Source organism: Maniola hyperantus, chromosome 13, assembly GCF_902806685.2.
Source record: "Maniola hyperantus chromosome 13, iAphHyp1.2, whole genome shotgun sequence".
In the NCBI taxonomy this organism is placed as follows: Eukaryota; Metazoa; Arthropoda; class Insecta; order Lepidoptera; family Nymphalidae; genus Maniola; species Maniola hyperantus.
Window position 1 is genome coordinate 14456251 of NC_048548.1, and position 15274 is coordinate 14471524.

Genomic DNA, 15274 nt, shown 5'->3' on the forward strand with positions numbered 1-15274 from the left:
TCCGCGCCTCAGCAAACATAGCTGATGCACTACAGAACCGAGGTTGCCGCAACAAAATCCTGAACGCATTATTATATTGGACTCGCAGCGCATTGTAAGCCCTTTGCGTGTACTGAAACCACAAGCTTGCCGAGTATAAGGATGTACAGTATGCTTTGAACAGCGTGACTTTCACAGCATCTGTACATCGGGCAAACCTGCGGGCCACCATATTCGCTCGGACTGACAATGCCCTGCGTTCCCTTTCCATATCATCATCATCTCCAAGGGTCTCGGTTAGCAAGTGCCCAAGGTATTTGAATTTGTGAACTCTATTGAGAGCTACTCCATGGAGCTTTAAAGGTGGAACATACGTTTAATTTAATTAAGTCAAGTTCATCATAATATCTGTCTCCATGCCAAATTTCATCCCGATCCATCCAGTAGTTTGAGCTGTGCGTTTGTTGTAGGCACCTTCACGGCATCACCAAAATAGAAACATTATTTTATTATTTTACTGAGTTCCTAGAAAGGCATTCGTATAATGCTGTCGGCAATAACTTATCTTTTTTTTTTTTCGCTGCCTTCTAGAAATTCTAATGAACAAAAAACATTTTAGTACTCTATACGCAGACAAACAAAAAATAAGAAACGGCCAAAGTGATTCGTTCCCATAGCAATAAATAACGGGCAAGGCGCCATAAAGCGATAGTTCTGAATACAGTTTTTACGCTCGAGGGTACGAAAATGCGAAACAGATGCTGGTCCAGATTTTACCATTGCAACTAGAGAATTTTTTCTGCCGAGTGACTTTTGTTGACAGAGAAGGCGATAGTTTGGAGGAAGCGAGAGGGGACAAACTCGGAAGCGGGGGAGACGACAGGCAAGGGGGAGCGCAGGAGTCGCACAGGACAGTTCGAATCAACCTCGCAAAGGGGACAGAAGTGTGACGTGTGACGCGGGAGTGCCACGACGAAGCTCTACGTTTCCGAGCGGCCTTCCTTCCTTAAAATCTCTTTGTTTAACGAGTTTGTCCGGGTACCTTTTATCCTTAATATCTGTATAAAGTCGATAAGTGGAAATTAATTAAAGCCAGTGTTAAGCAAGACGGTCTACACTTTCCAGTCTATGGGTAATGTACAACTTAAACTGTCTTATTATGTAATATCCGAGGATCTCTTAAAATTACAACATATAATTGCTTGCCGGAATTAAATATAGAACGTGATTTTCAAAGTAATAGAAGCGAGTATACTATCGACATGGATAATAAATTACCTCTACAAGTCTGGAATGGCTTAGATCAAATTTGTCTGAGCTTATTTCTAATCTTCTTAATACTGCTGGCTTGTATAATGTTCAAGGAAGCATGGGTCAAGTGCACCCAATGGGTTAGTGGTTACAGACCTAGCCGCGATCCGGAAATACCTAACATAGAAATGTTAAATTTGTGAAAGCCAAGATAGGTTGCTTTTACGATGTCCTCGGATATGATTATTATGTTCGCTGTAATAAAACATGTCTGTATTTCGTGTCTCCATGAGTTGTAAAAAGGTTCCGTAAGACTGTAGCTTATAGACTGTACTTCTAAGATTATTGTACATAATTGTAATTTAGTTATACAATGTGTATATAACATCAGCCCAAGGGTTTTTTGTTGGCACTCTATTTTCCCTTGAAAATGTAGCATGGCTTTTGAATAGAGTGCCTGACCATTAGAGGAATAACATAAAAGGCTTTTCTTCTAATGGTCAGAGTAGAGTTTTGCTCCATCAGAGATTTGACTAATACATTTAACAAAGTAAAGTACAATAAATAGATTTTGAATTAACCAACCTCTTTCATTTATTATAATATTAGTCTGGTTTTTCAAAAGAGGTCAAGAGATAAGGGGCTACATCGATCTATGGTCTGAGTCAAACAAGAGATTAAATTATAGCTCAATGTAATAATATTATTACTACCTATCTATGTGATATGAGCCCTTACCGCTTGACGCTTTCGTGAAATGAGTTACCCTACCTAGCATTATAGAGACAATAAACAGTGTGAAACAATAGACGAGAGGAACTAACTACCTCTTTGCCACACAAAGTTCATTTCTTTCTTAGAATTATTGATGAACTTAACCTCATACTAACTCGAGGACAAAGAGCTATTTCCAATACCTTCCATAGCTAGTTAATACAGGAATAGGTCTCTGTAGATATCTTAATCTATACAAGATAGAATGCTATCACCTTAGTAAGCTACCGTTTGCAAATACTGTACTAGCACATAATTTAAATTGCTAGCTTTAGTACCTAATAACGAGAGGAGGGTCTAGCTGCTGTTGGAGACTTCAATGAGTTGAAAGTGCTAAGTAAACATACTTTTTATCTGAGTCTAAGTACATAACGGGGCGAATGGCATTTGGTATAGTGACAACATATATATATACATATCGTCTTACCTTTGGGTTCGACTATCATAGCTTGGCTGTTCCTGATGGGCAACCGCTAGCGGCATCGTCTGGGCATACCAAACACGCCCTCCCCAGCACGAATGAGTTGGTTCGACCTGACTTGGCCAAGTCAAAAACCATACCATAACAATTTATATATATATCAAAATCCATGGTACATGGGGCGGGCTCTAAGCCCACATAGTTAGCTCCTGGCACTAGTTGTCAGTCGAGGATATAACCGCTTCTCAGCGTGATAAAAGGACCAACTCTGTGCAGCCCCCATAACTTGATATCAAGGCTGTTTTAACAGCGTAGGGATAATCTCAATGCTACGGGACGATGGTTAGAATGGGCTAGAGACTAGAATTTCTAGTCTAGCACTTGGGCGGCATAATTATCTCCCTCATCCCGTTTCGGAAAACCCTAATTTCATACTTGTTCGATCAGCCTTAGTCTTACGCTTGCGCGAGATCTAATTGGCAAAATTCATTAAATAACATCGCGAGTACCTATAATGGGACGGGACGAAAAAAGCCAACCACTGTTTACCCCAGGAACCCAGCTATTTTGAAAAGGAATTCTAACGAATTCACAAAGGAAAGTACCGCCAAGGTACCTGAATGCATTCGCTCACTGTTATTGTACTGTGACATGACCGGTACACTACCGAGCACCGACCTATTATTTTACGAAAGAGGGGATTTAGTTACTATCTATCATACTGACTAGATTGATTAGCCACTTGATTAACTTTGAACGAAGTACATGTCCTTCCATTTTATTGTTTGAAAAGAAAATTTGACGATCACGCATCCGGGCCACCACAGAAAATGGTACCGCAAGACCAGGATCCAGATACGTATTCGAAATAACGATACGACTGGATATAAATAAAAAAAATATATATATATATATGATATACACAACGTAGAAACAGTAGGGACCATTTGCAAACAACATATGGAGAGACAAAATACAGATTGCATGTTATTACATATATAATGATTATGCTTAGAAATGTACAATTTACAGGAATTTCCAACAAGCTGGTGTACTTGTCATTTTAATTATAATGTATTATAACATTTACAAGCTATCCTAGGATATAGGGGGAGCATAAAGAAGCTGCATATCTTATATAAGATGTATCTATTACAGGATCATTAAGGAGCGACGGTACCCAGGAACCTGTTTCCTTGCTTAACCCTAGACTAAGCTTTATCTATACTTAAGATTATTATTACATCTGTAACTTCGCCAACTCCAAGCGTAAACACTGTACTCAACTTACCTAACTACTAACAAAGTAGGCGTGAGTAAACGGACAAACCGAACTTTGTCGGAGTAACGGAACCGCCGGGCAACAGTAGAGCAATTTTAAAGAGAATATAATAACAAATAGTTATGCCGCCAAGCAAGGTAAAACGTAATACTAGGAAAAAACCAGAGGTCTCACAAACCCAAGTCCAGGTAGGGACATTCGTAGAAACCGGACCATCCACTAGCCAAACATCAGAGCTCGGCGAGATAGGAACGGATACGCGAAATGAGACCGTAACCAACTCGACTTTAGAGTTGATTTTGAAAAAATTAGGCGAATTTGAAAAAAAAAATTGCAAACCCTAGCATCAGTAGATAATACGAGTGTTCTATCGAGCGAGGCTAACAATGTATCGGATAATTGTAGTCTAGATAGGCAAGAATCTACCAGCTCAGGTTCGAACGCGCCTAACGCGTCATCCACTGGGACAAGAAACGTATATGTGGTACAACCATCTATAAATAAACCTAACTTTGATGGTAAACCATTGACCAATCCTATAACTTTTTTGAAGAAGTTGAATAGATATATTAAGGCAGTAAATGGGTCTGATCGGGGTGTAGACATCGCGTTAGGGTGCATTACGGGTCATGCACGAAAGGTCATGGATCTTTACTCAAAAAATTGGGTAACTTTCACAGATTTTGAAACGGATTTTAGACGCGTTTACTGGACGGAACAAATCCAGGAGTCAGTTAGGTATCAACTGATTAATGCGACTTATACTAGTGAGTCTGGGATGTCTATGTCGGAACATTTCGCAAATTATGCTGAGTCAATGCAATCACTAACAATCGCATTCAGTGAAAGAGATTTAGTTAACTCCATCATGAGACATTTTCCGATAGACATGCAACGCTTGTGGTTTACACGACAGGGCGAGGTGACCATAATGGATGGTATAAATTTCTTACGAAGTCTTGAACAAAACATTAGCGAGAAATCGAAAGGTATTGCGCGGGTCGCGTCAGGTAGAACGTATAGAGATAGACAATACGGTAGGTCGATCCCGGCACAACCCGTCGTTGCAACGATATCAACTAGCAGGCGAGTAGGTAACTCTAATGCAGGTAGAGGACGTGGATACCGTCGGGGGTATGCAGGTAACAGATCGTATTACGGTAAACCTACATTCAACAAAAACGAGAATGTAAACAACAGACCGGCTGTTGCGTTTGTGAAGGAAAGCGGTAGCGGTATCGGACCGAAACCAGTGGAGGAAAACACACTAGCAAAAAACTAGATTTCCCCACACACACGCGGTCCAATGTTTTGACGTTTTGTGACGAAAGGGGTGAACGGACCACGAGGCGCGATGCGGCTAACGTAGCTTACAATATTCTAATTAACAACGGCTGGAAACCAGGGCATAGTCTGGGGGGCAAGTTGAATGGCATTCAACGACGCTTGAGAGTTAGTGCGATTTCCGACGGGTTCGATTCCCAACAGGAAAACAGAGGCATAGCAATCTTATTGGAAAATCAGTTTAACAACGTATTGGAATGTTATGAGAGAGGAGCCAAGTGTGAGCATGACGTAAGGAATAGTGTGAAACTGTATACAATGTTCCACGACCTCGATAGTGAGTCTACCGACGTAGGTATCGATTATTCCTTGCCTAAATTACCCGAAGTATGTGTTAAGTTATACGGCAACTTTGTAAGGGCTCTCATAGATACAGGAAGTCAGATTAGTGGAATGACTAGAGAATTGTACGATTCGATTGTTAGAGAGAGAGGAACGCTACCTGAAATCGCTATTCCATCCTTACAGATTCAGGGAGCTTTTGGTTCTAGAAGCGAGAGTACCAACCGGTTGGTTTTGATAGAATTCCAATTGGGAAACACTTTAGTCGAGCCACCCATTTTAATAATGCGACGGTTGCCTAGATCGTTAATACTAGGTTATGATTGGTTAGAAAGAGTAAAAGGGATAATTAACTGTGGGAGTGAACGGACGATGACCATAGAACATTTAGAAGTTAGGTCTTGTGTTAGGCTAAATTCTGATTGCGAGATTGAAAGGTTAGGGGGAGAGTAGAATGCAGCCACAATTAACTTGATTCTAGATCAAGATTCCGGAACAATAGATCAGAGAGTATTGAGTAGGGACATAGGTAGTGAGAAAATTATAGAATCCCAATTGGAAAAATCGAACATAAGTAATGAACATAGGAAATTCTTATTGCCTGTGTTGAACAAACACTGTAAAATATTTGTAGAGAAGTTAGGACTAACAGACAGATACGAACACATTATCAAACTAACAGATGAGGAACCCTTTACAAGGCATAGTTATCCAGTGCCTTTGGCCTATAGGGAACAGGTTAAGACGGAACTAGACGAGTTAGAAGGTTTGGGAGTGATAAAGCAGGATGTCACACCGTATTGCAGCCCACTCACCTTTACTAGGAAGCGCGACGGGTCAATAAGACTCTTGTTAGACGCTCGCGAGTTGAATAAGAAAATGATAGGAGACGCAGAGACCCCGCCTCTTACATCTGAGATTTTACAATCTTTTCACGGGGTGAATTACATTAGCTTAATCGATCTAAACAATGCTTACTTTCAAATACCGTTACATAAAGATTCGAGGAAATATACCGGATTTTTATTTATGGGACGTACCTACACTTATCCTTGTTACCTCAAGGTTTGAAAACATCTGTAGCGGGCTTTTCTAGAACCATGGATATCATATTGGAAGGCGTGCGTGAATTCTGTGTGAATTACCTAGATGACATTGTAATATTCACGAAAGGCGACATCAATTTACATCTAGAGCACCTAGATCGGGTACTAGATAGAATAGAAGCAGCAGGATTAACAGGTAGACTAAATAAATGTCGGTTCTTATGTGACGAGGTGAAACTGTTAGGCCATATAGTGAACACAGACGGAGTGTGTATGGACCCTGAACGGGTAGATGCTATATTAAAGTTTCCCATACCTCGAACCATAAAACAATTGAGAGGGTTTTGGGTGTAATTAACTATTATAGAAGGTTCATTTCCAAGTATAGCGAAGTAGTTAGGCCGCTTTGTAATCTTTTGAAACTCGGTACGAAATGGACGTGGACGAAAGAAATAAATGATTGTTTTGAGAAGGTCAAGGGTCTATTTATAGATACGATACTTTTAACGCATCCAAATCCGAAGGATACCTATTATTTACAAACTGATAGTAGTAACCTAGGTGTCTCGGGATATGTTTTCCAACTAGATAATGAGGGAGAAGAGAGAGTGTTAGGTTTCTGTAGCAAGGCACTTACGTTAGCGGAGAGTAAATGGACAGTGACGGAATTAGAGTTATGGGCTATCATATTTAGCCTGTCTAAATTCGAAACGTACTTGAGAGGCGCGAAATTAGTGATAAGAACAGACCATAAGAGCTTAGTATTTCTACAAACGTGTAAGTTATTGAGCGCACGGATGATACGCTGGGTGCATTACATAGGACGTTTTGATTACACTGTTGAGCACGTGAAACGGAAGTTAAACACGGTGGCAGATGTGTTATCACGACATATAGCAGGTACCACCGATGTCTTAACAAACAAAGCATCGGGTCCTGAAATGAATTTGTTTAGGGCATCGTTAGAACGAGTAATACGAGATCAATGGAAAGAAATAGGTAGCCTTCAGAGACACGATAAGCTCGGTAGCAAAATAGTCGAACGTATGAATGTAGTCGGCACATCTGAATCCAAGTACTATATACTTAAGGAAGGAGTCTTATATAAAACCGATATGAAAGGAAACACCTTAAGGTTATATGTCCCCGAGGACTTACAGAAGAAGTTAATTACTAGCGTCCATGAGGAAATAGGTCATTTTGGACGTTATAAAGTTTATGCTTTGATGAAACGGCGATACTACTTTACAAATATGTCGCGCGCTATAGGAAAAGTCGTAAGGTCATGTGAGACATGTCAGAAGTCTAAACATGTGTTAGAAACACACACGGGTCCGATTAAAACCGTAATAGCCAATGAGGTAGGAGATAGAGTCTTTTGCGATATTTATGGCCCTCTGCCATCAGGACGTTTCGGGTTCAAATACATATTCGTAATGCAAGACGCCTTCAGCAAATTAATCCGGCTATCATACCAATGAGATAAAGGGAAACTATAACGCCATCCACCTTTTCCGATACTATAGAGACACTTAAAATAAAAGCACAACAAGAAAGGAGTGAGGTTTTTTTGAGACTTGTGCGCACGAAAGAATACCTGTCACGTCTGCCGGGGCGAACAGTACATAGAATTGACTTTTCAAAAAAAAAAAAAAAAAATAGGTAATTAAATATAGTTAGTGAAATAGAGTTTCTTTTTTTTTGACTCCTTGCAAAATACAAGGAATATAGTACAAAAGGAAAAATAAACTTATTTCGGGGGAGTGTGTTGTAGGCACCTTCACGGCATCACCAAAATAGAAACATTATTTTATTATTTTACTGAGTTCCTAGAAAGGCATTCGTATAATGCTGTCGGCAATAACTTATCTTTTTTTTTTTTCGCTGCCTTCTAGAAATTCTAATGAACAAAAAACATTTTAGTACTCTATACGCAGACAAACAAAAAATAAGAAACGGCCAAAGTGATTCGTTCCCATAGCAATAAATAACGGGCAAGGCGCCATAAAGCGATAGTTCTGAATACAGTTTTTACGCTCGAGGGTACGAAAATGCGAAACAGATGCTGGTCCAGATTTTACCATTGCAACTAGAGAATTTTTTCTGCCGAGTGACTTTTGTTGACAGAGAAGGCGATAGTTTGGAGGAAGCGAGAGGGGACAAACTCGGAAGCGGGGGAGACGACAGGCAAGGGGGAGCGCAGGAGTCGCACAGGACAGTTCGAATCAACCTCGCAAAGGGGACAGAAGTGTGACGTGTGACGCGGGAGTGCCACGACGAAGCTCTACGTTTCCGAGCGGCCTTCCTTCCTTAAAATCTCTTTGTTTAACGAGTTTGTCCGGGTACCTTTTATCCTTAATATCTGTATAAAGTCGATAAGTGGAAATTAATTAAAGCCAGTGTTAAGCAAGACGGTCTACACTTTCCAGTCTATGGGTAATGTACAACTTAAACTGTCTTATTATGTAATATCCGAGGATCTCTTAAAATTACAACATATAATTGCTTGCCGGAATTAAATATAGAACGTGATTTTCAAAGTAATAGAAGCGAGTATACTATCGACATGGATAATAAATTACCTCTACAAGTCTGGAATGGCTTAGATCAAATTTGTCTGAGCTTATTTCTAATCTTCTTAATACTGCTGGCTTGTATAATGTTCAAGGAAGCATGGGTCAAGTGCACCCAATGGGTTAGTGGTTACAGACCTAGCCGCGATCCGGAAATACCTAACATAGAAATGTTAAATTTGTGAAAGCCAAGATAGGTTGCTTTTACGATGTCCTCGGATATGATTATTATGTTCGCTGTAATAAAACATGTCTGTATTTCGTGTCTCCATGAGTTGTAAAAAGGTTCCGTAAGACTGTAGCTTATAGACTGTACTTCTAAGATTATTGTACATAATTGTAATTTAGTTATACAATGTGTATATAACATCAGCCCAAGGGTTTTTTGTTGGCACTCTATTTTCCCTTGAAAATGTAGCATGGCTTTTGAATAGAGTGCCTGACCATTAGAGGAATAACATAAAAGGCTTTTCTTCTAATGGTCAGAGTAGAGTTTTGCTCCATCAGAGATTTGACTAATACATTTAACAAAGTAAAGTACAATAAATAGATTTTGAATTAACCAACCTCTTTCATTTATTATAATATTAGTCTGGTTTTTCAAAAGAGGTCAAGAGATAAGGGGCTACATCGATCTATGGTCTGAGTCAAACAAGAGATTAAATTATAGCTCAATGTAATAATATTATTACTACCTATCTATGTGATATGAGCCCTTACCGCTTGACGCTTTCGTGAAATGAGTTACCCTACCTAGCATTATAGAGACAATAAACAGTGTGAAACAATAGACGAGAGGAACTAACTACCTCTTTGCCACACAAAGTTCATTTCTTTCTTAGAATTATTGATGAACTTAACCTCATACTAACTCGAGGACAAAGAGCTATTTCCAATACCTTCCATAGCTAGTTAATACAGGAATAGGTCTCTGTAGATATCTTAATCTATACAAGATAGAATGCTATCACCTTAGTAAGCTACCGTTTGCAAATACTGTACTAGCACATAATTTAAATTGCTAGCTTTAGTACCTAATAACGAGAGGAGGGTCTAGCTGCTGTTGGAGACTTCAATGAGTTGAAAGTGCTAAGTAAACATACTTTTTATCTGAGTCTAAGTACATAACGGGGCGAATGGCATTTGGTATAGTGACAACATATATATATACATATCGTCTTACCTTTGGGTTCGACTATCATAGCTTGGCTGTTCCTGATGGGCAACCGCTAGCGGCATCGTCTGGGCATACCAAACACGCCCTCCCCAGCACGAATGAGTTGGTTCGACCTGACTTGGCCAAGTCAAAAACCATACCATAACAATTTATATATATATCAAAATCCATGGTACATGGGGCGGGCTCTAAGCCCACATAGTTAGCTCCTGGCACTAGTTGTCAGTCGAGGATATAACCGCTTCTCAGCGTGATAAAAGGACCAACTCTGTGCAGCCCCCATAACTTGATATCAAGGCTGTTTTAACAGCGTAGGGATAATCTCAATGCTACGGGACGATGGTTAGAATGGGCTAGAGACTAGAATTTCTAGTCTAGCACTTGGGCGGCATAATTATCTCCCTCATCCCGTTTCGGAAAACCCTAATTTCATACTTGTTCGATCAGCCTTAGTCTTACGCTTGCGCGAGATCTAATTGGCAAAATTCATTAAATAACATCGCGAGTACCTATAATGGGACGGGACGAAAAAAGCCAACCACTGTTTACCCCAGGAACCCAGCTATTTTGAAAAGGAATTCTAACGAATTCACAAAGGAAAGTACCGCCAAGGTACCTGAATGCATTCGCTCACTGTTATTGTACTGTGACATGACCGGTACACTACCGAGCACCGACCTATTATTTTACGAAAGAGGGGATTTAGTTACTATCTATCATACTGACTAGATTGATTAGCCACTTGATTAACTTTGAACGAAGTACATGTCCTTCCATTTTATTGTTTGAAAAGAAAATTTGACGATCACGCATCCGGGCCACCACACGTTGATAGATCAATCAGTCAGCTTTTCCTTTCGTATAATAATAAAAAATACTACTAACAAAATAACGCTAAGTACAAAAATATTTCTTCAGATTTCAAGCATGTACACTGTTCTATTAGGTATGTTCTTATCATTGTATAACAGAATTCAGTTACTACATTTTACCTTCCTCGGAGTGGAGATGATATCTCATTTTTGCGAAGTAATGCATTATCATTCACGTCCGGAGCACTGAGGAATGGCGCTGTCGTCTCCAAATCTGACTTGATATAATAAAATCCTAGAGCGTCTGTGCTTGCGAGATTCGTTCCCTAGATATTAAGAGATTAAACTTTAATATTTTCTACACGAAAGCTATGGCTTATTATATTTGTTATTTGTCTAAAAATTGGGTGGCGAGCGCAAAGCTGCGCCTGGAGGTGAGTCTTAGGACATTACGGTATTTGACTATGTCAAAAATAAATTATCTCTCAGTGATTTTTAAATAGATGATCTTCCAAAATACGTAAAATCCACGTCCTTTGTTAGTTTTATGTGTGCTAACCATTTTAAATTACCGATTAAACTAAAAAGGGCACGTCAAATTTTGAAGTTTGATAAAAAGTTACTGATTTGACTAGTTGTCAAATACCGGATTGTAGAGGTCGGGGGCCATGTCTTCCTAAGGGCGCCTCCTGTGAGGCTCGGACCACAGCTTAAGATGACGTTTGGTCGAATGCGTTGGGTGGACTGGATTAGTCTGTACGCCTCCAAGACCGTGGCGTGAATCTAGAAATCGGTGACATTAGAAATCGGAGGCCTTATATCTACTCGTGTGGCCTCATCTTTGCAGGCGAAGACGCTTTGCAAAGGTCTGTATTGCCCTACAAAATAGGCACTGTGATCGTAGGCCGGTAGGTGTTCGAGAGAAATAGAAATAGAAATAGTTTTTTATTTGCCAGAATGTGGTACAATTTGGTCTTAAATCTATTTTGAGCCCTTGACATTCCACCAATAACTTGGTGTGCAACTTATTATAGTAACTACATTATCATAGAGAATAATAAAGTGTGAAAATTAACAATCAATAATCTACTTAACTTATTTATATTTATAGAGAGGATCCGGACCGCTGGGTACGTGGGGATCTGCGTGATGAAAGTCCCAGAAAGGGGAGAAAGACTCAAGAGACAAGGACAGAGATAAATAATTTTGTAGGGGGTCAAGAAGGCGCCCCAGGGAGCTACGCCAAGAGCAAGTTCGGGGCTCTCCCGCGATTTGGCCCATATAAGCGAGAGGTTGGTGGGGCCATGAGAGGTGGAGAGTGGCCCTACAAGATTAAGCAAATGCGTTTCCGGTGCTAATGTACGGGAGCGGCGCGTAGGCTCGACCGTACCAACGGGAGTTCTCTCACCGATAGCCGTGCTCGGTAGCGCATGCTGGGCCGACGGTAGTATCTTGAAACTTCTTGATATAGCCCAGATTGCAGAAAACTCCGTTAGTGTGAGTGCTGTCGGCGGTACATTTGTTCGCAACTACGTCATGAAACGTTATTGATTGAATTGCGCCATCTAGTTGCAAGTGTGACAACCGCCACAAAGTACTTTGCTTACCTCTTCTGGCGTGTATCGGAAGATCTCATGCGTGCCTCGGTACCACTTGACGGAGTGCAGCGGTGGGTCGAGAGGTTGCTTCGTGTAGTTGCAGAGAAGTTCTGCTTCAATCCGCGGGTCGGCCCACCGTGGTACGTCCAATAGCGTGATGGTGTGGCATACGGTGCGGGCTGGAACCAAAACAGACTAACATTATACCGGCTGAGTTTGTTGTAGGCTCTTCTCAGGTTGCGATTGGAGCTCTCTTAGCTTCAGTTTTATGTTAACATAATAAATAGGGTATTTTACCCTTTTTTTGAAAAGTGTGTTATATCCTAAATCAGTACCTACCCTTATTATATATGAGAAAGTGTGTTTGTTTGTTGGTTTGTCCTTCAAGCACGTCGCAACGGTGCAACGAATTGACATGATTTTTTGCATGGGTATAGATAAAGACCTGGAGAGTGACATAGGCTACTTTTTATCCCGGAAAATCAAAGAGTTCCCAAGGGATTTTTAAAAAACCTGATTCCACGCGGACGAAGTCACGGGCATCAGCTAGTCTAAAATAAAATGAAAAGGCGACAGACTGACTGACTGATTGATCTATCAATGCACATCTCAAACTACTGGACGGATCGGAAATTTGACATGCAGATAGCTATTATGACATCCTCCACTAAGAATTTTTTTTGGAAATTCAACCCATAAGGGGGTCAAATAGGGGGTTGAAATTTGTGTAGTCTACGCGCACGAAGTCGCGAGCATAAGCTAGTCCTGAATATGGCTCTGAGGACAAGAAAGAATTTTGAGGGAAGTCGGTCGCAAAATTCGCTGGAATGTATCATATTGAAATATTAGGAACGTGCTCGTTTCATTTGTGTGGACAAAACGCCGAAGAAAATTTCCGATTTTCCGCTTGATTTCCTGGCATTTATTTATTTATTTATTTTACGAAACCTCGATGGAAGCTTTATTTTTAGAGTTCCGTACCCAAAGGGTAGACTACGCTGTCCGTTCGTCTGTCACCAGGCTGGATCTTATGACCCGCGGTAGTTAGACAGTTGAAATCTTCACCGATGATGTATTTCTTTTGCCGCTATAAAAACAAATACTGAAAAACAGAACCGAACGTGATTTTTTTGCTTGTTTTCATAGATAACTGGAGGATGCCCGCAACTTCGTCCGCGTGGATTTAGGTTTTTTAAAAATCTCGTGGGAACTTTTAGATTTTCCGGGATCGTTGATAAATGAAGCAACAATGTAGAATCAACCAAGCAATGTCAAATGAGGTTGCTGGCTATCGGGTCACCCTGCAGAACTGTACAAAACATAATATTTAGTACTTTTCTTGATTAAAATAGAAAGACAGTAAAAATAGCATCGCATGTAATTAACGTGTATGCGACATATCAAGATGGCTGAACGCTATAGGTAGGTATATTTACGCAGCATTTTCAGTAAATTAAACAATGGCTGGTGCAAGTGCTCTCGACAGACGTCCCGAATGAAATTATGATCGTAATGAAAGGAGAAAATAACATTTTCACAAAAAGAAAAGTCCGAGAGTTCGCTTATTATGCAGAACACAAAAATTTCGGGGGCCCTTGTAAGAACGTTGACTTCCAAGCAATATTGGAGTGTTATAATGAAATTTCTTTGTTCTCTTCAGACGGATCGCATTTATATTGTACTTAAAACAAAAGAATCCAGATTGTTCAATTCCAAGCTCAACTTATTTTGCAAGAATTAAATTTTCAAGAATTAAATTTTCATCTATTTTTTTTTTCGATTAATTTGAAAAGAAGGTCTTTGGTGCACAGAAATCAAAGTACAGTCCGTTCACTATAACTTTTCCCCTGACGTTATATTGGCACCATTGCAAATCACACAATAATAAACCCTAAGCTCTAAGGAATAATGCAAACAAAGCAATGGTGCCAACATTGACGGCAGGGGAAAAGTTATAGTGAACGGACTGTAGGTAGAAGTACTATAGCTGTAACCAAGGGAGGAATTTTTAGGGTTCCCCCATATCCCAGACAAAGCGTTTTAAAATATATAAAAACTCTGTCATGAATTTCCCAAAAAAAAACTGTATATAAATGATATCAAAGTCAAAGTCAAATGATTTATTCAAACTAGGTAATAAACTAATCTTTTCGATTGTCAGTTGTTGGATTTGTAAGATATAGTGGTGATAATTATTACGCAAACTAAACTAAAGCTATCAGTACCCTTATTATAAATGTAAAATTGTGTTTGTTTGTTGGTTTGTCCTTCAATCACGTCGCAACGGTGCAACGGATTAAGATGTTTTGCATGGGTATAGATAAAGGCCTGGAGAGTGACATAAGCTACTTTTTATCCCGGAAAATCAAAGAGTTCCCACGGGATTTTTAAAAAACCTAATTCCACGCAGACGAAGTCGCCGGCATCAGCTAGTAAATAATAATGAAAAAACTGCACGCTTACTTCGCTTAACAGTAAAGGTTGTGAATACCGCCACAGGAGCTTTAATTAAATTACTAGGTGAGTGACTGACTAAACCTACCGAAATTAATTCATGCACATTTGGTAGATTCAGCGATGTAAATGTTTCACTAGATGCGGCGCTTCATAGACAACATTGTTCCAACGAACATCGGTGTCCGCACTCCGCACTCCCGTCAAGTGTAATGCGCTTTAGACGCAGTCTGTTTCAACAAACATAAATAAGTTGGAACAGGTGCTAACGCTATCTATGA

The 15274-nt window shown here is 40.0% G+C and overlaps 2 protein-coding genes across 2 annotated transcripts in view; both read right to left on the bottom strand.

Moving 5' to 3' along the window:
• Nucleotides 1–15274, bottom strand: part of LOC117987489 (15-hydroxyprostaglandin dehydrogenase [NAD(+)]-like) — a 385473-nt gene that overhangs the window by 203414 nt on the left and 166785 nt on the right. The window lies entirely within an intron of this gene.
• Nucleotides 1–15274, bottom strand: part of LOC117987916 (uncharacterized) — a 128228-nt gene that overhangs the window by 14666 nt on the left and 98288 nt on the right. Inside the window, exon 2 of the mRNA XM_069502599.1 lies at nt 12549–12718. Within this exon, the coding sequence (XP_069358700.1) occupies nt 12549–12718 (170 nt within the window). The remainder of the gene's footprint in view (nt 1–12548; nt 12719–15274) is intronic.